Below are 26,346 nucleotides of genomic sequence, written 5' to 3'. Positions count from 1 at the left end.
TCAACGAATGGGTCATAACAGCGAGAAAAGGCTAAAGGTACTAGTAAACCGTAAGTTACTTCCAGATTTAAAAACTTTGAATTTGAATTTTTGCAAGCATTGTGTCTTTGGAAAGCAATGTAGACAAAAGTTTAAATCAGGTAGTCAAACAAGTAAATGTGTTTTAGACTACATCCATTCAAATGTTTGGTGTCCATCCCCTATTGTTTTTTATTTAAAAAGCAACGTTAACTAGGGCGCCGACCCTTAACATAATTACAGACTATTAGGAAGATAAAATAAACCAAGGGAGCAAGGCCCCTTACAACAAAGTTAGAACAAAAAACAAATAAGACCCAACTCAAGGAGGGGAATAGACACCCAAGCCTTGAGAGAGAGAGCTTAGGACAAGAGGGGGGGAGCGGGGGACCTCCCCTTCTGCCTACGACGAACCACAGTCCAAGCGATACAATCATTATGACCAAGAGAGAGATCCGATGGAAGTTATTCAGCAAAGTTGTGATCAAAAGTAGCTGCAGAGTGTTGTTGCAGAACCGCAACAGGAAGCTGAGAAATAGCGGCAGATTGCTGCAAGGGAGCAAAAATAGGTTGTTGAAGTAGTGCAGCACCAGAAGCAAGCTCAAATGTAGTAGAACAAGGTTGTTGAACAATAGTGAGAGGATTAGTAGAAGGTTCAGCAGTAGTGAGGCTCTTCATCACAGGAGGAAACATCATCCTCGTGAGAGGAGCAAGTAGAATCCAACACATTGACAGTCAAATGTTTAATAGTAGCATTTTTCCACCAAGTAGCAACACCCTTGTGGCAAGGAAGAGAACAGTCTGAAGCAAGATGTCCCATTGAGAAGCATTTTCGACAACGGAAGGGCAGACCCTCATAATCCAACGGCTGAGACCAAGGCCTATCCCCAACCATAAGAACAACATCCTTGGGGAGAGGAAAGGAGATGTCGACGTCAACTAACAAGCGAACAAAGCTAGAGTGCCCTATTGAAGACGTGGCCTCACCCACCTTCAAGAAATGACCAATGGAGCTACCAATGGCCTCGTAACGGGAGAGTTCCCAGAAATGGAAAGGGAGATTAGGGATGCGAACCCATATTGGATGCACAGATAATGATTCAGTAAGGGGATTAAAAGAGGTTGTCCAGGGCTTGATAGAAAGAGAGTGATCTCCCCATGCCCACACTTTATCCAAAACCAAGTTTTTCCCTTACTGTTTCTTTTGGAGGAGCATCATATTTTGTAACATTTATAGATGACTACTCTAGGAAAGTGTGGGTCTATTTTCTTAAAAGTAAAGTTGATCTGTTTAGTGCATTTAAGCAATTTAGAGTTATGGTTGAAAACAATACTGGCAAATCAATCAAATGTTTAAGAATGGATAATGGAGGTGAGTTCACATCTTTGGATTTTAAAAATTATTGCAAGGAAGTTGGGATCGTGAGGCATAAAACAACAATTTACACTCAGCAAAATGGTGTTGTTGAATGCATTAATAGGACTTTTCTAGAGAGAGCAAGGAGCATGCTCAGTAATGCTAAATTGCAACAATAGTTGTGGGCAGAAGCGGTTAATACAACATGCTATTTGGTAAACCAGTCACCATCAGTTGCAATTGATTCTAAGATTCCTGAAGAGGTATGGACGGGTCATTCTTGGGATTATTCAAATTTGAACATTTTTGGTTGTGATGCTTATGCTCTTGTTTCTAAGGATCGGCGTTCTAAATTAGACCCCAAATCTAAGAAATAATCCTTTGTTGGTTACGGTGATGGAGTTAAGGGATATATATATTGTGGGATCCTACTACCCATAAAATCATCAGTAGTAGAGATATAGTATTTGATGAATCTTCTCTAACAAAATTAGATATTGTAGAAGTTGATTTGGAACAGGAACAAGTACCACATCATCAACAAGTTCAATTGGAAATTCAATCATGTACAGATAAGAGAGAAAAAGAATAACTCTCTGAAGGTGAAGGTGCAGATTTGGAAGACATATAGGAAAGTGTGGAAACACCACAATCATCTCTAAGGAGATTTACATGAGTCAAAAATCCTCCTAAAAGTTATGATGATTTTGTTTCATCTGTTGCTTTGATTTCTAATGATGGAGAACCAAGTTGTTATTAGAAAGCAATGAATGGCATTGAAAATGCTAAATGGAAAACAACAATGAAAGGAGAAATGGATGCCTTGGAGAAGAATAAGACATGGGATTTAGTAGAGCTTCCAAAGGGAAAGAAAGTTGTAGGTTGCAAGTGGGTCTACAAATTGAAGAAGGTTGTTGATGATAAAGCTATAAGGTTTAGTAGCAAAAGGATATTCTCAAAAAAAAGGTATTGACTTCCATAAGGTTTTTTCATGAGTTGTGAAGATTGTTTCTATTCGGGTTGTGTTAGCATTAGTTGCATTACTTGATCTTGAGTTAGAGAAACTAGATGTTAAAACAAGATTTTTACATGGAGATTTGGATGAGGAGATATATATGGAACAATCAGAAGGGTTTGTTCAAGATCGCAACAAGAAATTTGTTTGCAAGCTCAAGAAGTCATTGTATGGCCTAAAGCAATCACCCAGGCAATGGTACAAGAAGTTTGACTCCTTCATGGTGAGCCAAGACTTTCTAAGAAGTGGGTATGACCATTGTGTTCACTTTGAAAGTTCGGAAAATGGTTTATTCATTGTCTTAGTGTTATATGTTGATGATATGCTTGTGACACATAAAAGCATGGCTGAAATTAATAAGTTAAAGGCTAAGTTGGCTACAACATTTGATATGAAGGATCTAGGAGCAACAAAACAAATTTTGGGCATTGAGATATACAGAGACAGGGAACATGGTAAGCTTTGGTTATCACAACAGAAGTATGTGGAGAAGATCCTCATAAGGTTAGGTATGCAAAAGGTGGAACTTGTTAATATCCCTTTAGCTTCCCAATTTAAGTTTTCTTAAGTTTATGTCCTAGTACTATAGAAGAAAAGGATGATATGTCTTGTATACTATATGCTAATGCAGTAGGAAGTTTAATGTATGTGATTGTATGTACAAGACCAAATATTTCACATGGAGTCAATGTTGTCAGTAGATACATGGCAAATCCAAGTAAAGAGCATTGGATAGCAGTGAAATGGGTGCTTTGGTATCTTAGAGGCACAAGTAATTATTGTATCACCTATAATGGTTGTAGCAGTTCAGTGTGTGGTTATGTTGATTCTGATTTTGCAAGTGATTTGGACAAAAGGAGATCTACATCAAGTTATGTCTTTACTCTTGCAGGTGGAGCAATTAGTTGGATGTCAAAGCTTCAAGAAATAGTTGCTTTGTCCACAATTGAGGCAGAATATATGGTTGTCTCACATGCATGTAAAGAAACAATTTGGTTGAAGGGTTTTTGGGGTGAGTTTGGAAAAGTGTAGGACAATGTTATTGTATTCTGTGATAGTCAAAGTGCTATGCATTTGACTCAAAATCCAAGTTATCACGGTAGAACCAAGCATATTGAAATCAAGTACCATTTTGTTAGATAGGTTATTGATGGAGGTGGAGTAACCCTTGAAAAAGTTCATGAACCTAAAAAACTGTGCAAATATGTTTACTAAACTAGTTCTGGTGGAGAAGCTGAAGTGGAGTTTCGCTTCTGTTGGTTTGCAAAAGGGTTGATGCATGGGCTTGGGCAAGTATTAGGTAAATTATTGTCAAGGTGGAGATTGTAAGATTATGAATACAAGAAAAACAGAAAAAACAAGATTGTGAAAACAATCTTTCTCTTGTTTTAGAAAAAACAATTTTTTACTCTCGAAAGGAAGTTTCCAATTTCTTCGAAAGAATAAATCGGGTTTTATTCTATGTTGAGAGATTGTTGTTATCTTCGAAAGGTTATACATCTTTGTTCTCTTCAAGGCATTATTATTATGTTTTGTAAGAGAAATATTGCAGCGGCTATGAAGCTTGCAAATGTAATTGATTTTCCTGAGCAATAAGATTACCAATACTTGTCATGTGGATGTTTCCTTGGCATATTGTGAAGGTTTTACCACGTAAATCTATGCAATCTCATTTGTTTTGTTATTCTTCTTTATTTTTCACTACTTCTTTGCATCTAATGTGTGTTGTAATTTGATTGTTTTTGGGTTGATACTTCCGCATTCATAACAGAACAAAGTATTTAGAGACTCAATTTTTAGAATATCCGTATATTTACTCAAAATGTCGTCATGAACCGAGCAGTCCATGATGTAATGCCATTTTATTTCAATTGACTCAAACGTGCAAAAAAGACAAACCCTGACAATCCATTCTTCTTTGGGTATTTTCCACCTTGTTTTGCACCTACAATGGTGTGAGTTGGTTTTTAACTGGGCTATTAGCATTTTTGTTGTCCATTTTATATCCATTGCTATGTAATGCTTTTGTTGATGTTCATATGTGAGATTAAAATGTTGTTTTGATGATAATGCCACTTTGAATTTCTCACTTCTAGATTTCAGTTTTCACATTTCGGCATTCATGCAAGTTAATTCCCCGCCTACTCAACCACTTGATATTTTGTTTCATCCAGGGGTTTTTCTTTTGTTTAGCTTTTCTTTTGCCACAATTTTGGGTCAATGGTGATCTTCCATTTTCTTCATTCTCTTCAACTAGCCTAACAACTTGAGTATTGTAGTTGCTTCAACCGAGAAGGCTTTGGCTTTGGCTAAGATGATTTCATAAGGAACTGTGGTTTTAATTATTAAAGTTACTTGTAATAAGATATCTTTGTAATATTTACATTTGCCTCCATCTTGGTTTTGACGTGTTGCTGCCTCAAAGCTCACAACCATATAAAATCACCAATAAAACCAGCAACCTGAATAACATCTTATTAGTTTTTCATTCCCATAGCTTGACTAATCTGCATACGCTTTCAAGCATGTAAAATGTTTTTCATCCCACTTGTAACCTCTTTGCTCTACATGTTTCCCAACTAAAGTTACTATGAAAGTCAAGGCCCAAGTATTTGTAAATCACTTATCACTTATGATGGGCTTCCCTCAAACTCAAACTTTACTTGCTTCCTTTTTCTTCTCAAAGTAAAAATCATGAGTTTGGTTTCTTATTTTTCAAATGTTCACATGAATTCCCACTTCCTGACAAAATGATTCTAGTGCTCTTAGGTGTTCTTGGAGACCCTCAACCATTTTAGCTAATAGGGCTAGATCATTAGTGTATAACATTAACTTTATTAAAAAAGTAGCCAAATTCACACCTTCATCACGTGACTTGACTATCCAATCCTCCAAATTGTCAATATAGAGCCCAAACAAAGTGGGGTACAATAGAGAACCTTATTTGACTCCAATGTGACTCCCGAAACCCTCTAAGAGCCCATCCTTAGTTTTGATTTTTTGGGCCTAAATTTGCTTATATAACCTATGTATTGGTGCCCTATAATGATCTAAAACTCCCAATTCTTCCATTCTCTACCATAGTTTACTTCTAGGAATCATTTCAAAAGCTTTTCTGAAATCTACGAAACACCAAAAAACCTCTTCACCATAAATTTCCCAAACCTTCTCAATCAAGTGTCTAAGTGTGATGCAATGGTCAATAGTATTGTGCCTTGGTCTAAAACCAATTTGACCCATTTCCCTTTTCCTTTCTTTTTCAGCCCAAAGACTGATCCTATTTTCCACCATACTTCCAAAGAGTTTACCGAATAGGGGGTTGACCATTATTGAACAATAATTTGCTAGATTGTTGACATCGCCACTTTTGAGGAGTGGGATGACAATACTAGTTGTCCAATTTGTCAAAAAACACTGCTGAATTACCTGATTGAATATTTTTTGATGTCTGGAGCAAGAGCCTCCAAGCCCCACTTCAACAATTCAACCTAAAGACCATTTGTCTTGAGCTTTGCTACTAGCCAACCTTTTAATTCCCACCTTGATGTCCTTAGCAAAGAAGAGTTTGAACCTAGAGTTAATAATAGGAGGGGGTTCTATATTTTGTCTTCTTTCATATAATTCCTTGGCATAACGAAACCATTGGGTACTTGAGATGTTATTTTCAGTTTTTGTTTTAGCTTCTTGCAATTCTTTCCAAAAACTCCTAGGATTATGCTTATTCAAAGAGATCAACTCTTTCTCATTTTCATGTAATCTTCTTTTTTTGATCTTACAAGTAATTCATACATTTTTTTGGACTCTATTTCTTTTCCAGAGGTTTTAAGGTCTTCGTTGGGACTGCTAGTGTCTTTTCTATCTCGGATCTGTTTTTCAAGTGCATCTTTGAAAGTGTCTTGGTTCTCTCAAATCTAATTTCAAATTTCCCCATACACCTATGGTTAACTTGTAAGTGAATGATTGTTTCTCCTGCTCTATTGACCTTAATATTGAGATGATTGTTTCTCCTGCAATATCGAAGTGTTGGAGGGTTTGAATGTGTGTTATCTATGTCATAAGGAGGGACACATTCGAAGTAATTGTCCCATCGTTTAGAGGAACTTTGGTAAAAGTAATGCTACGCCTAAAATGGGTGTATGCTTTGTGGTATCCCTTGCAAAGAAAGCTCCAATTCCTTCCAACCACGCACCCCCCAACCCTTCTCCCACATCTGAGGTGTTGGTTGCTAGTCTGAACTTGCTTAAGTATGCCTTGATCCCGACCCCATCCACAGTGCCCTCCCCATCTAAAGCCCCACCCATTGATCCCAAATATATGTGATCTACTTTTAAAAAGTGGTTATCAATACAAATGATTTCAAAAGTTACAGGATTTCCTTCTAAAAGACAAAAAACAATTGAACCTGTACTAAAAATAATAATATCGTTAAAATTTTTTGTTCTACAAGGAGTTCTTGCGCAGGTTCAAGCTCTTAAAATGCAGCCAAACACAATCAAATTTCAAATTTCCCCATCAACACCTATGGTTAACTTGTAAGTGAAAAGAGCTCACTAGGATGAAACCCTGCTTCCAATCTCACGGATATGCAATCCATCAAACAAATAAAAATTCTGGTTACCATTATACTTGCTAGGATGGACTGTGGTTATCATGTAAATCTATAATCCTGAAATTAAAAATATCTATAGCAAAGTAATTTTATGATAAATCATAAAACCATCAATTCAAAAATAAAGTGATAGATTGTACACTTTTAATAATACACATAAAAACTTGCACATACATTGTAAGCTTCTAGAAGAAAACTGCCAGTAGCTTATTTGCATCAACATTTTGGATCATACTCCGTGATCCATCATCAAGAAGAGGATGAAAATGTCATTTTGTATGTTATTTTAACTATGTTATTTCATTCTCTTTGAGGGCATTGAATTGTATAACTTTCTATTTGTGATACAAAAGAGTTGCAACCATATTTCAGGTTAACTGAAAATCAAAGATTTAACTCTGCATTATGGTACAGAATATTGTACAATGTTATCATGTTCAATATATCTCAATTTCAAATGTCTGGAAAAATGTCTTCCTAGCTGAAGAAATCTGTTTCCATATTAATTATGTCAATTTTTCAATTGGAAATCTTCTGCATCAGGAATCTTGATTTCCAGTTGCCTCCGAAACAGAGATATGCAAGATTTGTGTAATATAGATGCAGATAAATTGCAGGTGAAGTGATCACTGCCTTGTAATTGGCTGAATTTGGCTGTAGGCATTTCTGTCACTATTCTTGGTTTACACAATGTCCCCCCCATTATAACTGGAAAGCAATTACAAATAGCCAGATATCTTGTCAAGCCCCTCTGTTCATCTCAGAAGTAATCAATATTTGTAAGCTATAGTTTGAATTAAATAATACAAGATAGACATTTTTTATGGCATTGGATGACAGATTTCAAGAAAAAAGTATGGAGGAGCATGAACTCATGTGAATTAGTTAATTGAATGCATAAGCTGAACCTTTATTGCTTGTAAAGAACAAAGGGAAATGGAAACTACATTCTTTGAGGCTCCGAAACAATTTAAATTTGATAGCTGCAATGTATCAATGATGAATCATTCAATTTCCTTGTAAGGAGTTAGAGAACCCCACGTCCTACCAACCTGCAACTTCACACGCAGCGGAACTACACAAGTGCAGATAATTGGGATAAGAATTCACATAAAACACTTTTCCTTCTTTCAAAAAACAAATTATCTGCAACAAAACAAGTGGAAATTAGTATTACCCTTCAGTGAGGCAGCGCCTTCCATACTGGAACGGACTAAAAGAGCAGCTTCACTTAACATATCAGATTTTACCTCTAACAGCAACTCATCATGGATCTACAAAGTAATGAGAAAGATGGATTATGTAACCTTTTGACATCATAAAAAGTGCAAGAGTTAATATCAACCTCAAAAGATAATACTGACCTGAAGTAGTAGTCGACAGTTGCCTTTAAGACTAGAAACTGCACTTGGACTTGTCTGAGAAGTATCCAAGTCACCTTCAGAAGGTCGGATAGCAATGGTAGAATGCACTTTAACCATAGCCATTTTTATAATATCTGCTGCAGAGCCCTGAGATAACATACTATGAGTTTCCATAGTTGATCATTTAGTCTTATCTTTCCTCTGACCATATTTAAAATGATGAGGTCAACAATACCTGACAGATAGAGTTAACAGCCTGCCTCTCAGCTCTGGCTTGCTCCACTCGGTTTCCAAATTTTATTTTACCCAGGAAACGTTTCCTCCCACTGAGTGTTGTTATGTACCTGATATGCATTGTAGTCAAGAATACTTCTAAATTTTTAGGAGTCCACTAAACACTGGGTGCCAACATAACAAGCTACTTGATGAAGCCAGAAAAAAGATAGGTACAAGAAAATAAAATCCAAAAATAAATAATTTCAAACATCAATCTACTGTTACAATTAGAGAATGATAAACGGCAGAAATGTTTCAAGTATGTCTGTTCAACAATGCAAGCTTAATTGTAAAGCATTTATGTCAAATCAAACATTCATCATAAATTATGAGTATAAACTAGTTCAGAGCATTCTCAAATGAGGTTGATCTATCATCTATGTATTAAAGTTTACGAATCAGCATATATTTGTCACATGGTTTTATTTAGCATTGATAGATTTGACCAAAGAAGCCATCAAGGTAAGTTAATTTCAATTGAAATTGAGAGATTTGCTCTTGTACTGGAAGCAATTACACTCTCAAAACAAACTGTCTGCTCTATATACCTACAAAAGTCTATGCAAGTGATTTTAATTTCCTTTTTGAAATATTATTTCAGTTTGGGAGGACGAGAACGAAAGGGTTTGAGTGAGCACGCGTACAAGGGATTCATTCCGCTATTGTGGAGAAGGCCATCGACCTCCACGCAGGTCTAGTATCCTGCCAGTTTAAGTGCCTTCTAACCCTTGGCTTTCCTAATTTCCTCTTGATGTAGAGCATTTATTGCATTTTGTATGTTTGTCTTTGTCTATCTTTTCATCCACCGTAAAATCTCTGGCAGCCTTCACTGGAACTACAATTGGCTTGTATGATTTAGCATTCGGCAGCATACAATGCCTTCAATTGAGGGCAACTTACCTGTTGGCAGCAATGCTATCAACTCACATAACTTTGAATCCAAATACTTCAAAGAGGACCTTGTTGAAAAACCACTAGCTATCCCGGAGTTTGTGTGCTTTTTGGCTAATGTAATCAATTGTACAAAGGATAATAGCGACCCAAGAGGAAGACAAGGTAAGCCCCCTCCTAGTATCTCCAAAAAGCTTTCTCTTTCTCCCAACCCTGATATGCTTGAAGTGGTAAATCAAGAGAAGAATAGATTGAAAAATATTGCTATATTCCTCGATGTGGTGGATATTAATAAAATCCCAATGAGGAAATTCCTAGATGAATGGTTTAGAAATGTATGGCTAAAATAAATGAGCATTTAAATTTCTTTCTGTAGGATGGTTCTAAAGGGCTTTCTTTCTTGATTTTCTTTAAAGATGCTAAAATGCAAGAAATTCTAACTAGAAAACAATACTGGAACATAGGTAGTTGTGTTTTCATAACCCCAAAATGGTCTTTGAAAGTGGTTAATGTGTAATGTCCCCTTTTCTAGGTGACATGAGATGAGCAAGGGTTGACCTACCATTCGAGTTCCCGTAGGTCAACGGCATGGTTAGGGGACTCATTATGAGAGTCATGGAGCTTTGTAGGGGCTCTGTGAGCCATTTTGGACTTTCAGACGACAGTTCCTACTTTTTAGGGAGGTCTCTTATTTTTTAGGGAGAACTGGCAGTTGACTGAATGACCACCCGAGGTACCAAGGAGCAAAGCAGGATCCTTTTGAGCAGTTACAAGTGTTTGGAGAGAGCTTCCTATTTTTAGGGTGAGCCCCTACTTTTTAGGAGGAAGTGCCAATTGGCCTGCAGGACCCGGACAACATAAGTGATCACAATGCTTCAGACAGAATTCAAATCTGAGTCGCGGATTTCATTATTTGAATAAATTAGGAAATATTAAATTATTTCCTAAGTTGGATTAAATAAATAATAATAAAATGAAATAATACAATCACTTTATATTAATAAAGTGGCCCCTTGGCACATTTTCCTAGAAGTTATAACTTAAATATATGGCCACTTTTAATGAGGAATTAGACCCTCAATGGGTCAAACCACTTAGGGGAAGTATTGTTTTAATAAAAAGAAACAATTTAACATGTTTTATGATGCCAAAAGTACAACCTTAACCCCAAATTCGAATTAGGGTTTGAGGCATGTTAAAAAGACATTGGGGGCAGCATTTCAATTATTATTGAAGTTGTTTTTTGTAGAGCATTGGTAATTGCAGGTCTGCAACGTTTCTTGCAAGGTTGGTTTTGGGATTTGGAGATGGAAACCTTCAGATCTTGGGTGAGAGGATGAAATCCCCTTCATCTACACTACATTTATTTGTCTGGGAAGCTCATATCTTGCCAAAAAGGGCCAATTTTCTGAGTTTTGCAACTGCTACAGCAAGGAGACAATCTGATTTTCAGATCACAGCAGGTTTAGAAGTCATTTCAGACTCTATTTTATTAATTTGGTTCAGCTATTCATCCTCCAGCTGAATCGTACCATTTGGAGACAGCTTGGGACACCAAAGAAATAAATTGGAGGGTTTTAACTAGAATTTTTGTTACAAAAATCATTGTTAGGGGCTAATAAGAAGAATTTCAGTGTTTGTTTGGGAGAATTGATTCATATTGGAGCTATAGGAGCAAATCAGTGGGTAAAGAGCACACCAAATTGGAGCTTCTCCTGGCAAGAAGTTGGAATTCCATCTGGGTCTGCATATTTCTTCGTCAATTGTTTTTGATAATTCATGTTAGGGTCAATAAAAAAATTTGGAGTTGTTGTCTCATTGTGGAAGCTCTAGTATTTCTTTATGTATTGCATTTGTATTCATTCTACATTGTCAAGTTTCAAGAATTCACCTCAAAAATCCAAAAAAATGCATACGCTGGCCAAAGAACTGAATTAAACAAACAAATCAGCAATCCATTCAGTGGTGGGTAACTTTCATAATGATGAAAATTTGGCTTTATCATGCCGTAGAGGGTTAACTATTAAAAATGTTCTGACATTCCTATGGTCCTTTCTACCGCAAATGCTCGCTCTCATGGGCAAAATCCTCAAGCAAGATGAGGCTAAGGCAACCCTACCTCATCTTGACGTGAGGATTTTAGATTCCCTGAACCCTGGATTTGAATTGCCCAGCTCTATTGACCTCAATATTGAGAATGATTGTTTCTCCTACAATATCGAAGTGTTGGAGGGTTTGAATGTGTGTTATCTATGTCATAAGGAGGGACACATTCGAAGTATTCCATTAAAAACTTCTTTTTTTGAGTATTCCTATGCTAAAGAGATCTGGCAGCACTTTTGTTCTAATATGTATGGTTGGAATACCAGAATTAACTTCTCTGAAATATTATGTGGACTTATAGCTGGGTTAAACAAAGAATGTAATCTCTTTTGGCTAATATTCTCTACTAAAGTTTTGTGGCATATTTAGAAATTGAGGAATGAGGAAAGATTTCCAGGAATTAAGAGGGTGCTTATTGAGTCTTACAAGAGACTCATTTTTCCTAATGTTGCTATGCAGGTCACTATGACGTTGGATATCTAGAGGTTCAAGTTTATGAAGTTGTTGGAAGATGGCACAGTCAAGGTTAGTGTATCTAAAGTCATGTATGGGCGTACATGGGCATATACAAAGGAGGAGAACCTACCCTTTGTACGGGGAGTGAGGGAATTTGTGAAACAATACAATGAGAGTAAAGTGGAGGAGGAGAAGGATGCTTGGAAGAAGAACAAAGGGGCAGAAAATGAGAACAGGAAAAGCAATGCCAGGGGCTGGAGAGTCTTATACTGTCCTGAACCTTGATATTTTGACAGTTCTAATGTTTATTAACTATCTTTAATATAAAAAATGAAAAATAAAAATAAATAATTATTTCAATTTTTCTGAAGACCAGAATTTCAGTAGTTGCAACAAAAAGCCCTATCACTCACCTCTCTCTGTTAGTCAAGCCCCTTAACCTCCTACATCAGTTGAGGTCCTTCATCCTCCTAACATCAGACATATACAACAGTGTATTATCACTCACCTCTCTTCTTTCCATTCGTCGACAAGCAGTCTGTATACTGGATAACATTTTTTTGACATTTCTGGATGAGGATTCATTAATTTAATAGTATAGTTTTGAACCTTAGGGTACGTTCATATTTTATTGTTTTATTCAATTTCATTCTCCAATATAAAAAGGTAAAAAGATTAAACCATAATTGTTAGAAGGTTAGATTAGTTTAGCTATTATTTTTTATCTAAGTTATCAGGTTCGCCTGTCTAGAGCCCCTAACATGGACCGGATCCGCGTGGGTCCTGGTTCTCGTTGGGTTCTATTGTGACCTTTTCACACATCGCCCCATTGCTAACAGGGATCCCCTCTTTTCCTGCTTTATGTGTTGTTAGGTTAGGGTTTTAGCTGCTTAGTGGGCAATTTTGTGTTTCTCGTGCCCGAGTCTCGGAGTTTTGATCATGCCTAGTGCCGTTTAGGGTTTTGAAGTTATAGGATCAAGCGCATAAAATTGAGATTTTTAATGATCCTAATTTTGTCTAAGTGTTGACCCTTTTGGAGCGTTAACGTGTTTTTTTAAATGTCCCCATCGGTGATTTTAAGTGCTAAGGTGTTTTTAGACCTTTTGGAGTTGTTTTCTCGCTCCTAGAGAATTATTCAAGTTGATTTCGCACTTTCTCCTAATAGATTTCCTTGTGTTATGCTCCAATTTTGATGAATTTGCCTAAGTCCATATGGGTTTTAATGAAATTTGAAGTTTCCTAGTGATTCTGAGTGGAAAAATTATCATTTTACGGATGAAAATCCATATTCTAAGGGTTAAAAGGTCAAAATTTCATACTAGAGGTGCTTTTCCCCTCATATTCCTAACTACCCATGGTTTTCCCCTCTCAAAATCTAGACTGGACATGGATTTCCCCTAAAATCCGTATTTGCTCCATTTTTCCACCACTGTGAATCCATACTGGGGTCGTTTTTCCCCTGGAAGCAATAAAATTTGACTAAGTGTTAGGATTTATCCTGACTACCCACGTTTTTCCACCAAGGAGGTATGAATAGGTTGCGGATGACGTTTGCATTGATTCCACACCTAGGTTGATTTTCCACCAGGTCTTTTGTGACAAGTTTTTGAGGATTTTTGTCTGGATTTTCATCCATACTCAAGATGATTTTCCACTGAAAGCATTTTTTATGATTTTGAGTCCGGATTTTCATCCAGACTCATACCAGCCATACCATTATTCCCGGATTTGACTTGCTTTCATTGTCTAAATTGATATTCATCAAGTTTGTGCATATTTTTTAATGATTGCAACATGTTTTGAAAGATTTATTCATATAGTTGCAGGTTGTTTTCAAATTTGTGACCTCCATTGTTGACTGCGGAAGGTGTCTTCAGACATATTTTTTGTGAAAACACAACCTGACACACCTTTCCCTAGTCACTCTTGATCCGGTATACTCCTTTGCACTATGATTTGCACGAAATTTCTAAGTATAAGGAGGTGTTGATTTCATACCCTAATCTTGTCGCATTTTGTATTTAAATTGTTAATATCTACCTAGAGTGTGGACTATTTTCCTGACTTCATACCCTAATTAGCCTAAATCATTAAAAAGTCAAGAATTCTATTAAGAATATTATATTTTTTCTAAGTTCTAACTTCAAGCTTCGTACAGGTGCGATGTCGAAGTCCGGGTTTAAGGAAAGAAGAGAACAACAGAAGATACTGGAGATTGGTTTCTATCGAGAATCCAAGATGTCATCCAAATGGAAGGAAATTACGGATACAAACATGCATTTCTTGAGCCTGAACCTGATGGGACAACGGATATTCAGAGTCAAAAATCAGATTCCTTCCCCAACGTATGTAAACATTATGAAGAGCGGTATTTTTCAAGCCATTGGATTTCCACAGTCCATACAATGCAGTGAGCTTATCCTGGAGTGTGCACGATATTATGATCCTCGCTCGCGAATGATCAAGACTCCTAAGGGCGTTGTCATTGCCTTCCTTGCTGAGGATGTGATTGCTAAAGTGTTTGGAATCCCACGTGGAGAAAATATGAAGAATGCAACTAAGGATGAATATGAAGAGCGATACACAAAGAAGATGGATGCGAGTAAGAATATAATAAACAAAGAGTGGATGATCGAGCCTAGGCTTCATCATTCCAAGGCTCCCAAGACACTCATGTGCACAGACTTCAAAGAGGAATATAGTGACTTAGTATTCCTACTTAACAGAGTGATGGGGAGGCTGCAGGGTGCAATATATGATGGATTTCAAGCCGTATTTTCCAAACATTATGAAAAGCGGTATTTTTCAAGTCGTTGGATTTCCACAGTCCATACAATGCAGTGAGCTTATCTTGGAGTGTGCACGATGTTATGATCCTCGCTCGCGAATGATCAAGACTCCTAAGGGCGTTGTCATTGCCTTCCTTGCTAAGGATGTGATTGCTAAAGTGTTTGGAATCCCACGTGGAGCAAATATGAAGAATGCAACTAAGGATGAATATGAAGAGCGATAAACGAAGAAGATGGATGCGAGTAAGAATATAATAAACAAAGAGTGGATGATCGAGCCTAGGCTTCATCATTCCAAGGCTCCCAAGACACTCATGTGCACAGACTTCAAAGAGGAATATAGTGACTTAGTATTCCTACTTAACAGAGTGATGGGAAGGCCGCAGGGTGCAATATATGATGGATGGATGTTCTACTTCATCCAGGATTGTCTTAGAGGGACATTGATAAATTGGTCTAGAATCATAAGTGACAATCTAGACTTTCAGCTAAGGAATGTAGAGAGGTTCAAGTCATTCGCCATGACTTCCTACTTGGTATACCTGCTTGCACGATTTGTTTCATACAAAGGATTGATATGCAGAGGTGAAGTCGAGGAGGGGCAAGGACAATTCAAGAGTCATGAGTGTTATCCCCAGCTAAACATGTATAGAATTGAAGACTATAAGAGAGTGAATGACGTATTCACAATGTACATCACGCGGATGTTGCAAGGCGGAATCCACAAGAGGTTGTCCAAGGAGGCAACAGAGCTAATAGAGAAATATGGATCGTGGTATATTTAATTTCCCACTTTCACGTACCTTAGGATTCATGGGTTTTAATCCGAACCCTACAAGCTTCTTAGGTATCCTACAAACAGAATGATCTTGTTGGAAGTGGTGAGACAACTTCTAGAGTTTGAATCCATTCAGAGAGAGAAGCATAGGACAGGCATGACATTCCCTATTTCAATTGGAAAGACATTGGAGGTTTGCCAATCTGCCTTAGCCGCCAGCATTGCGAGTGAGGAGCTTGCATTCTATCGATTTGCAACCTTCAAGAAAAGAGAAAGAATTGATCCAAATAAGAAAGTTGGAAAGATCAGGGGAGAGAAGTTCATCCACAAGGTAGATATAGAAGATTATTCGGCTAACCTGATGGACAAGCAGGCAATGAAGAGACCAATGTGGTCCAGAATGTCAGTGGATTTCATGAAGAAGTGTGGACTTTTCCTCATTCCTGATCAGGTGTTAGATGACAGGGATCATACGCATCCACAATATGAAAATGAAATGAAGAAGGCAATCTTATTGCCTAATTGGTCAGAATTAGAAGAGATTAATTTGAATGTATTGATGAGAGAGGTCTTGAGTTTCTCCCATACATGGGTAGATATTCAAATGAATAAGTTAGTTGATATGGGTGTTTCCTTCACTTATGAAAAGATGAAGCCAGAAGAATCTACTTCCGAAGATGATCATAGGACTATCAGTGATATCAAGATTCATGCAGATGAAGAGAGTCAAGATCCCAAGAGAAGGAAAAACATGCCACGAGGAGTCAAGGCCAAAGGGAAGAAGATTGAAGAAGTCAAGAAGAAGAAACAAAACACTATCATTCCTTCACCACCTCTCAATGTCTCATCAATTAAGGAAATTGAAATAACAGAACAAAATAAGGAGACCCAACAATGTTCCAACACAGTAATACTACCAAAGAGTATTCAGGAATTACATGCCACAGCGAAATCTGCTCAACCAAATGAGAATGATGATCAGCCAAGATCCACTATTGTCCTTTTGGAGGTTAGTTTTAGAAATGAAATATATGATTTGACCAAGAGTAATCCCAATGATGATGATGATGTTATCTTGGCATTCAAAGCACTTGATCGAGATATGTGTCTCGATGATGGTATGGAGATGGCCGCTATTCCTGATTGGTTGATGAAAAGTATGGAAAAAAGTAAGAAAATGATAGAGGTACAGCCTATTGATAACATTAATGAGTACCTAGCTAGGAGCAACAAGGAGAAAGAACCCAAGAGAGTTGAGATTTTGTCGCACATAGCTAGAGATGAGACAGGAAAGCGGATTGCGCAGGTGGTTGTTCCTATTGGAGGAGTGACGGCGCACATTGCTACTCCTATGGATTTCCAGATTACTTCAGTTGCCCTTGGTCGTACTACAAGAGAGCAAGAGTTTCAAGAGGTTGGTGATAACCTTAAGGCGATCAGCACAAGGTTAGATAGAGAAATTGAAGATAAGGAGAAGTACAGAGAAGAGAATATCAAACTCAGAGAGTATATTGCATGGATAAGGCGTGAGAATCCCACCCTTATTTCCCCTATTGCGGTTGATCGTGGGATAAATTCACACTATGAGGCAGCGAGAGATACGCTCTCAAAGGTGGAGAAGTGGATTGAGAGTGCAAGAAAACAGGCAGATGATTTCCTTACTCAATTAGGCATATGATAAGACAACGGGGCTCATGTTTAGAATCCAGTATTTGGAGGGAGTTTAGGAAGAATTCTGGCATATTCAGGAAAAGACTATTCCACGCCTCAGAGCTTTGAAGAAGATTCCCAAGTCCACATTGATCAGCGAGAGCATTGTACACAGTGGAGACAGGTACGATTTCCATGGCTGGTATTGTACATTGGCCGTGAAGAAATTAACTTATGAGAACACCCAGTTGAGTTGTACAAAGATGGAAGGATTGATTCAGGACATTCAATTGAAGATCCTTGCCTCATTTGAGGATTTATTGGGTGTTGATGTTAGCGATGCTAGTGGTTTACACTTAACCGAATTAAGAGACAAGATGAAACTTATGTATTTTTGTCAGTTGGACTCTTTGAAGAAGAGTCAGATGATTTGGTCTCTTTGTTGATTCATGTTCATAGTTCGTAGAAGCTCATGCCAAATTGGGAGAACACTTTGGATGCTTGCTCGGATTCATTGGACGTGAATGATTTGCAACCGGATACCTTACCTAGTATTTCCACAAAGGAGTTAGATTTTGTATTGGCTAGATTCTTGGAGTATGCTAGGAGAGAGAGAGATGCAGGGAGGAATCTTCTAGAAGATTCTCTATTTCATGACTAGGTATCTTTTTATTTGGCAATATGTTGGTGACATCATAATTGATGTAAACCCTAATTAGGGCAATTCTAGGGTTTTGTTGGCATGATCTTGGCCATTGATTTAGTTTTAATCTTGGCCATCCATTTTGTAAGAGACTATATATACATCCTTGTCTCTCATTTGTAAGCGAGAGTTTTTGTAGAATTGTTGGTATATGTTGCAGCTATTTGAATCTAAATCATTGTTCAATTGTTGGTGATTTTGCTCTTCAAATGTTGTCTTTGCATTCATGGTTGTCAATTCCTCCAAGATAGATTAGAATTTTAGATTAGAATTTATTTTCATGTTTATTAGATTGAGTGAAAGATTTGTTGAATATATTTGTCTGGAATCCTTAATCTGTACCACTAGCCTCTTGTCGTTGGTAAGTGCGCCTTGTGTAGTCTACTGGAAATTTGAGTAAGCTTAACTTCAACTATTATGCATCCCTTGACAAGCATCAACTTGGATGGTGTCAACGTTTGATGGTGATAGTCTGTAAATCCTTGAGTATACCTTAGACGATTGCACTAAGCTTGTGTCAATACCTGTTTGTAAGACCTTGCCTAGTTTGATTTCACTAAACTTGTTCATCATTTCCTACATTCTTAGGCTTAGAATAGATTTCCCAAACCCTATTCCTTTTGCCCATTTTTTTAATAAGAACCAAGTCCAGAACTACATTGCTAAATCTTAAGTTGTCAGCATACCTATTCCGCATATTTCATGGTCAAAGAAGATAATCCCAACATTTGTGTAAGTCCCCAAGTGAACACATCAATTCACATCGACCATTGAGTTACCCACTCATCAAGACCTGACATGTACAAACCTTGGAATTATTTTAGTTGATCTTACCCTTAGCATCTGAGGTGCTTTTGTTCAAGAGAGGGTAAATTACTTTGGTATTTTCTTTTGAAATGTTATGTACATAAAACACACATCAACAGGTTCATGATTGGGTCGGACAGGGTTCACCCCAGGGACTCTGAGTTCCCTGTGGGTTCGTGTTCGGGTTCCCAAGGGACCTCTATTTCCACTACTGCAATAAAGAAGCACAGGAGAAAGAAATTGGAAGAGGCTTCATATGAAAGGAAACAACTATTGTTGATGCATGTGCATGTCTAATTATGTTTTTCCTCATCTCTAAGGGTTAGTAGAGTTGTATATGGGTTGATAATTGTCTCTCTGGTAGGTTAGTTCTTTACCCTTTGTCAAACATGTATGTGTCTTTCTCTTTAGCATCCACTTGGTGCGACAGTTGGGTCATAATTTGTATGTTGTCCCTTGAATCTCTCAAGCAAGGTTTCTTAGGCTGTAGTGGTGTCGGCTTAGCTTTCACTTAGGTAAGATTCTAGAACAATACTTGTGTTTTCTAATAATAGTTAATAAAAAAGTTGATGTGCCCACTTCCCTCAATTAACAAGTCAATCAAAAAAATATTCAATAAATTTATGTATTAATTAATTATACGCATTATTTATAAACTGTTCATTAGTGTAAATGATAAATTACAATTTCTTTTACTACTTTTATAATAAATTTTTCAAATATTCTGTTTAATTTGTGCCATCAAAACCCACCATCCCCAAATTTTGGGGAATTATTTGCCATCTGCATCCCCACATCCTCCATTCTGAAATTCCATGCAATATTGATTTTAAAAAGGGATTAAAAAATGCATTAAAAACCTAACAATCTCTAAAAAGTATCGTTGTCAGTTGTGCCCTCAATTTTGAATTTTTTGTACTCAACCCCAAACCCAAACAGACAACATTGATCTATAGAACATCCTTAGCATGCTAGAAAGCATAATCTAGCTGACATAGAAGTGTGAACCAATACCCTTTATGGCGGCAGTCATCAACAGCATGCTGAAGCCAGGAAGAGACCCCAGGAAACACTGTCCTGAACCGTTCATATCTTTCACTAGCTTCTGCTACACTGCATTCCAACTGTTCAGCTAATGTATTAACACCCATTCCATACAGAATTCCATAAATTAACTTTTTGGTTTGATCTCTCTGCTTCTCAGTTATTGCACATTCATCTTTTCCAGTCCATCTTGCCGCCATCATAATGAAGACATCACCATCTGGCTTCTTCAGAAGATTAATTAATGAAGAATCCCCAGAAAAATGTGCCATAAGGCGCAGTTCAATCTGAGAATAGTCTGCTGAGATTAATAACCAATTTTCCTGCAACCAGAATTTGTAAAGTAATGAAATTAGTAAAAAGGACAATATCGAGGAAATGAAATCAAAAATACAATTATAAGTCTACATGAAAGAGCAGACATTGTTACTTACTTGGGTAGGTACAAAAAAGTCACGTGCATTAATTTGGTGCTGATCAATTTTACTGGCAGCTACGCCAATCTCATTAGACTCAATTCTGAAATCAATTTCATGCTCCACACGCTGTCACACACAAATCTATCAAGTAATAATTTGATCAAATGATGACTTGCATATAAATAATAGTACAGACAACATTGCAAATTTGCAATAAGGAGATGAAATCATTATCATACTGTATGTAGACCTGGAGATTGGGCTCTTCCATGGAAAGTCTGCCAGTGGCAGTAGATGTCTGAAGCCAATGTCCACGAACAGAGTACCATTTAGAGCCTTCATAAATTCTTGCACGAGACAATACTGTGTTGACTGTACAAGATAGAAGTTTTGCAAGTGTTCTGTGTTCCTTTATGACCCCAACAACAGGGTGATGGTTTCTGTCGAAGAAAAAAAAGAAACTCATCAGATGCACATGCATAATTGTATCAGGCATAAACAAACAAGAAATATCTCATTTATACTGACCTCTCAATTTTAGTTTCCTTAATAAAGGAGATAAATTATACCAATGTCTACTAATAACAAATTTAGGTTCAGCCGAATTTCATCCTTGAAGTTCGAAATTCCCCAACTTTAAAACATGCAATAAAAATCGTTGAAATTCGTTGAAGTTCGATTGGTAAAAAAAGTGATTTTTTTTTTCTGTTAATATTTTTTAAATCGCGATTTAGGGTTTCTTTCGGTTTTTTTTTTATAAATGAGAGGCCAACGTTTGTTGAAACACATCTTCAGTCTGCCCACAGCCGTGAGTCTTTAGGCCGCATAGATCTTCAGTCTGCCCACTGCCGTGAGTCTTTAGGCCGCATAGATCTTCAGTCTGCCCACTGCCGTGAGTCGCGGTAGTCGCAGCCTGCAGGAGAAGCCGCAGGAGAAGTAGTCGCGGACCCGCAGTAGTCGCAGCCTGCAGGAGAAGTTGCTGGAGAAGTAGTCGTGGACCTGCGGTAGTCGCAGCCTGCAGGAGAAGTCGCTGGAGAAGTAGTCGTGGACCCGCGGTAGTCACAGCCTGCAGGAGAAGTTCGTCTGCAATTTTTGCCTGTCGTTTTCGCAATTACTATTTAGGCAATTTTATAGATATATCACATATATTTATTAAAAAAATTAAAAAATTATATATGGCGAATTTAATTCGAATTTTATACATTTCGAATTTTTTCCTCATCGAACTTCATTCGAATTTCAAAGTTGTCAAACTTCGAGTTCGTATGCGAACCTGGTGACTTAGCTCAAAAGTACATTTACTGACAATGGGAAAGCACAAGTGAAAAGAACCATAAGCACTCTTTGTCTACAAAAAATTCTGAAAACAGTACTAAAAGATTTTAGAAAAGGAGGATGAACACATAAATTACAGACAACAATATAAGCTGCATGGACAAAAAACGTAGAATAGAAACAATTTTGCAAGGAAGGCTGATGTCTGATGAACCAAAAAACTCCAAACATGAATGCATGCTATTTAAGCATTTATATCAGTTAAAACTGCGTGACCCAACACATAGTCATTTAGAAAACCCTAAGCACAGACACAAATAAGCACAAACAAGCTTTAGAACTTAGAACATTCTCTTAACATGCAACCAACATAAAATTTGGTTCAGAGGTACACTTATAACAATGAACTTAGGAAACAATGCTGTCTATTAATAATTTCATTTACTTCATCACAATATATAAAAAACTCATACCGAAGGAGTTCCAGCACGTGTTTATCTGTACTAGGATGCTGTTTTCCTTTGTTGCACCCTCCTGGAATGGACAACTTTAAATGACTATATAGTACATTTGCAACATCTGCAGGCGTTGAGAGAGAAAAGGTTACACCAGCAAGCATCTGAGCTTTGTCTTCAAGTTCCCTTAGTTTAAGCTCCAGAACACGTTTTGCTTTCCAGCACACTTCCATGTCTATGCCTATGCCCCAATTTTCCATATCTGCAAGAACTTTAACCTGCAATTCATCTTAAATAACTGTGATCGAACTATGACCTCTGTGATGCTGTGATCTTATAGACCAGCGTACATGTAAATCCACATTACTTATTTACAAAATTAAAATTAAAAATCTACTTAAATATTGCTTTCACCCTTACCAGAGGCATTTCAAGGGTTCTAAGTACTTGATCAAGGCCCTCTGATAGAATCAACTTCCAGAGGTTAGAATATAATGCTCGAACCTGAGCAACATGTCTGCAGCAGCCATTATGAGCCACTCTTCCCATCTGATTTATCCACCTACCAGCCCTATTCGCTGAAGCAGCCACCTCTCCTGACAACCGTTTCTTCACTTCCTGGGACAAGTACAGAAATATTTTATATAAAAATATACCAACATATCCGTAATGAAAATTCTCTTCTTGCAGCAAGCCTTACACATGCCAAAGAGAATGAACTACATCCTGTACGCTAGTAATGATAAGCAAAGAATCTTGCTCAACCAAGAGGAATAACAAAAAGAGAATGAACTACATTTTGTACACTAGTAATGATGAGCGAAGAATCTTGCTGAACCAAGAGGAATAACAAAATTATGTCTTAGACCTAGGATTCTGTGCTTCTAGTGGTAGTCCATTCCCCTGATGCAAGTGCATAAATACCTTCTTGTAGACACTTGGCAAACTGGTGAAAACTATAAATTTTCAGTTTACACCTTGCACTTTACATTTAAGGAACAAATTTCTATTTTAATTCGAGGAGATAAAGAAAATACCTATCTTTGACTCTAAATAAGAAACAAATACATCATAACGATTACTTAGTGGAACAAACACATCAAAATTCACCTGTTCCAGTGTTGGGTAGTCTGTACTCTCCTCATCTGGCCAAAGGAGCCATGCCACAAGACAAAGATCAATAGCATCTTCCACATCAACTGAAGGCAGTGCCACCAAGTGCATTGCTGTCAATAGTTCATTCTTCTTGCATGATTCATCTTTACTCTGATTTATATTAGGCATGGAGATTCCAGGCCTGGTAAAGGCCTGAAATTGATTCTTTAAGCTCCATGTAATTTTCTTTACACCCTTCTTACACATGACTTTTGCTACCTTCTCCCATCTTTCTTTAGCTATGTCATATTTTCCTTTTGCATGAGCATCATTTCTTTCTGTGTCCATCGAACGCTTAGAAAAACTTACATAGTACACAGGAGAACCATCCCAACAAATAGCCAAGCCATGTATTTCAAACATTAGCGATGAATCTTTCACACTGCCATTACTAAAATGCAGATCAAAACAAAATTCATTAACAAGTTCCCACTTGTTCAAAAAAGCCTCAAACCCACCACTGATATTATTTACATCTATCGGTCCATTATATAGAGTAGGATTCACAGTTTCATTTAACTTATGCCTGTCCTGATTAGTTTCATGCTCAAAACTAAAGCCAGAAAACATCAAAGCACCTTCACTGACAACATTTACTTCATTTTTGTCATTATTTCTTGAAACTATATTAATTTCGTTACCTAAGGCCATGTTATCTTCACTCCTTTTCTGCAAAATTTCAGTGTCAGAAACACCTTCACCTACAAATGGCTGGCCATATTTTCCATCATTGACGTTGTTTGGATACATATTTTTTTTGTCTACAGTATTTTGAAGAGATAAATCACCTCTAATTAAAGATGTAGTGTCCCTATCTTTTGTCCTCTCTTCAATAGGCAGAGTCATTCCATCTTTATCAGCATATTTGGCAGCAATTTGATTGTCTGTAGTCCATAGCTCCGATATAGGATCTCTAAACAATTGATTATTCTCATCATACAATTTTTCAGGCAGGGTCTCACTATTATCCTGATTCAAGGAAACTCCAGAAGAACTGGCAGGAATAGGTTGAGAAAGAGAGAGAGGAACATTCAATCCAAGAGCTTTAAATGCAGTAAAAGCAGCCACTCTAGCTTCTTCTGCTTGATCCAGGACAATCTGCCTTGCACCATTCTTTATTTTCTTTGCAACTCCAATTTGAATTCTACGTTGCATGTCATTTCTTGAACCATCTGTAAGAATATTATAGTCAGAAATCAGAAAATACTTAATAAAGCTACATATAATGCCACCATTCAGAATAATAGCTGATCTAAACAAGATGATAAAAAGCTTATATGCAATGACAACCTAAAATGTCGTGATCCTGTCAAGGTCTTACAAGCAAAACTGTTAAAGCATATTTATGTTTAATACGTTCAAGTGAAATGCCTATAATTTGCTTTTAAAATAGTTGCAATCTATTGAAATTTTATGAAGTATCTTGTCTGCAACATAATTCAGCCTTATGACTTGTACTTCTAAAAGGTTTTTTTCAATAATTTTTTTGGTAGGTACATTATGATAAAAAAATGTGTCCTATGTGATCTCAAACATGAGAATTTTGACTTGACAGACAAATAAACTCTTGAAGAACTTTAAGCAATATATAGATACACTACAATTGTGAAACACTTTTTAACATAGATCTTCTTAAAAACCTGAAACAGTGAACTAGACACATTTAGTAGAAATGATTAAAATTATACATTAGAATGATTTAATATTAGAAATATATACTGTTGCATTGTTAACCATTCAAACTATCTCTGAAAGTAGTATTGTTAATGCCACGTAAATAGTTCCTAATTTTTCAGTAACCACTTATTTCACCAAATTGATACATTTGTATCTGGCTTATACATTTTTTGTTCGAAAATGGAGTGTAAACTGGATTTGACTTAGACAAAGGAACCTTGAGTAAGTAAATCATTTCTTAAGGATTAAGAAAATATGTGAGTATATATGTGCATGCAAGTATGTATGAGAATATGTTCATGCATATGTAATAAAAAAACGTTACAAAATCCAGTCTAACATACTTCAGACTTCGGATGATAATACTTCAAGATAGAGCTAAGAAATTAGAAACACAGGTGATTAAGCGTAGCTGTCACAAAGCATGACTAAAAGTGAGAATGGTTGAACATCAGATTTTTCATGACTTCCTATAGAAACAAAAAGACGAAAGTATAGCTTAAAATTTTTAAGCACAGCTTATTGAAGAGAAGGATTCATTACGTACTAGAATTTTCTAAGACCCTGTTGAGGAGGAGAACATCTATAAAGAAACCAAATTTGGCCCAGGCCGCCTTTCAGAAGAAGCTTCCCTTCTGATGTTCCAAATCTCCACATGGCTGGGCATGTCCTACCGGTTCATTTGTTTTCTGGTTTCCAATTTGAGACCTTCTTGGTGACTACTAATGAGAATTGGATTGATCAAGGGAAGCATTCTTCTATCTGAGCATATCAAGCATTTCAAAGGTGTTACCAGGGGATGCGTTACATGGGTAGAAAAACAGGGATCCCGGAAACGGAAACGTCCTGGGGACGTGTTGTGACCTTTTTCACACATTGCCCCATTGCAAATGGGGACCCCCTGTTTTTGCTTTTTAGGGTTTTTGTTAGAGTCTCGCAACCCTTCCCGGCACCAATTTTGTCAATTTTAAAAGGTCTGAATTTTGGAAGTCATGAGTCAGTTTGTGCAAGCCATGGTTAGAACAGAGTCTAGGCATCTTCAATGTGTCTAGAAAGTCTGAAGGACGAAGACTGCAATTGATTTGAATGGATTTAGACAGCTTTCTATTTTTGGAAAGTGTCGCTTATTCCTATTTTTTAGTAAATTTTGTTTTTGGCACTTTAAGCACAATCCCTGAAATGGCTTTTTTAGAAAGTTTTTCCTATTTTTTTAGGGATGCTTGCTTTTTCTATTTTTGGAAAGGGGATCTAGGGTTTGTATTGTAGGCTCCATGTTACACTGAAAATGATCGACAAATTCCTCCGAAATTTAAGTTTTGTTCAAAAAAGTCAATTTCCTAAATTTTAGGGATCAAGAAGAATTCAATGGATGAATGATGAGTGGTTTTCAAATTTCAAACAAATCTGAGAAGAATTGCACAAGTTATGAAGATTTGAAGTTTTGATCTCATGGTGCATGAATTTTACCAAGTCCGCCCTCCTTGGTGCCTAAAATGAATGAAATC

The 26,346-nt window shown here is 37.0% G+C and overlaps 1 protein-coding gene across 6 annotated transcripts in view; it reads right to left on the bottom strand.

Annotated features, from left to right (window-relative positions):
* Nucleotides 1-7,121: 7,121 nt before the first annotated feature.
* Nucleotides 7,122-26,346, bottom strand: part of LOC131064206 (helicase and polymerase-containing protein TEBICHI) — a 156,577-nt gene continuing 137,352 nt past the window's right edge. For 2 of the 6 annotated variants that reach the window (XM_057998265.2, XM_059207155.1), the window contains exons 18-27: nt 23,120-24,336; nt 22,430-22,627; nt 22,028-22,287; nt 20,530-20,719; nt 20,295-20,405; nt 19,831-20,183; nt 8,599-8,707; nt 8,364-8,510; nt 8,177-8,273; nt 7,122-8,074 (exon numbers count right to left, since the gene is read on the bottom strand). In XM_057998265.2, the coding sequence (XP_057854248.2) occupies nt 8,004-8,074; nt 8,177-8,273; nt 8,364-8,510; nt 8,599-8,707; nt 19,831-20,183; nt 20,295-20,405; nt 20,530-20,719; nt 22,028-22,287; nt 22,430-22,627; nt 23,120-24,336 (2,753 nt within the window). In that variant the 3' untranslated portion in view covers nt 7,122-8,003. Of the gene's footprint in view, nt 8,075-8,176; nt 8,274-8,363; nt 8,511-8,598; nt 8,708-19,830; nt 20,184-20,290; nt 20,421-20,518; nt 20,720-22,027; nt 22,288-22,429; nt 22,628-23,119; nt 24,337-26,346 lie in introns of those variants that run through there. The other 4 variants (XR_009358148.1, XR_009358149.1, XR_009358150.1 and 1 more) reach the window with 4 other exon arrangements.

The sequence above is a fragment of the Cryptomeria japonica genome, chromosome 6, assembly GCF_030272615.1.
Source record: "Cryptomeria japonica chromosome 6, Sugi_1.0, whole genome shotgun sequence".
Classification (NCBI taxonomy): Eukaryota; Viridiplantae; Streptophyta; class Pinopsida; order Cupressales; family Cupressaceae; genus Cryptomeria; species Cryptomeria japonica.
This window is presented reverse-complemented; position numbering and strand designations above follow the sequence as displayed.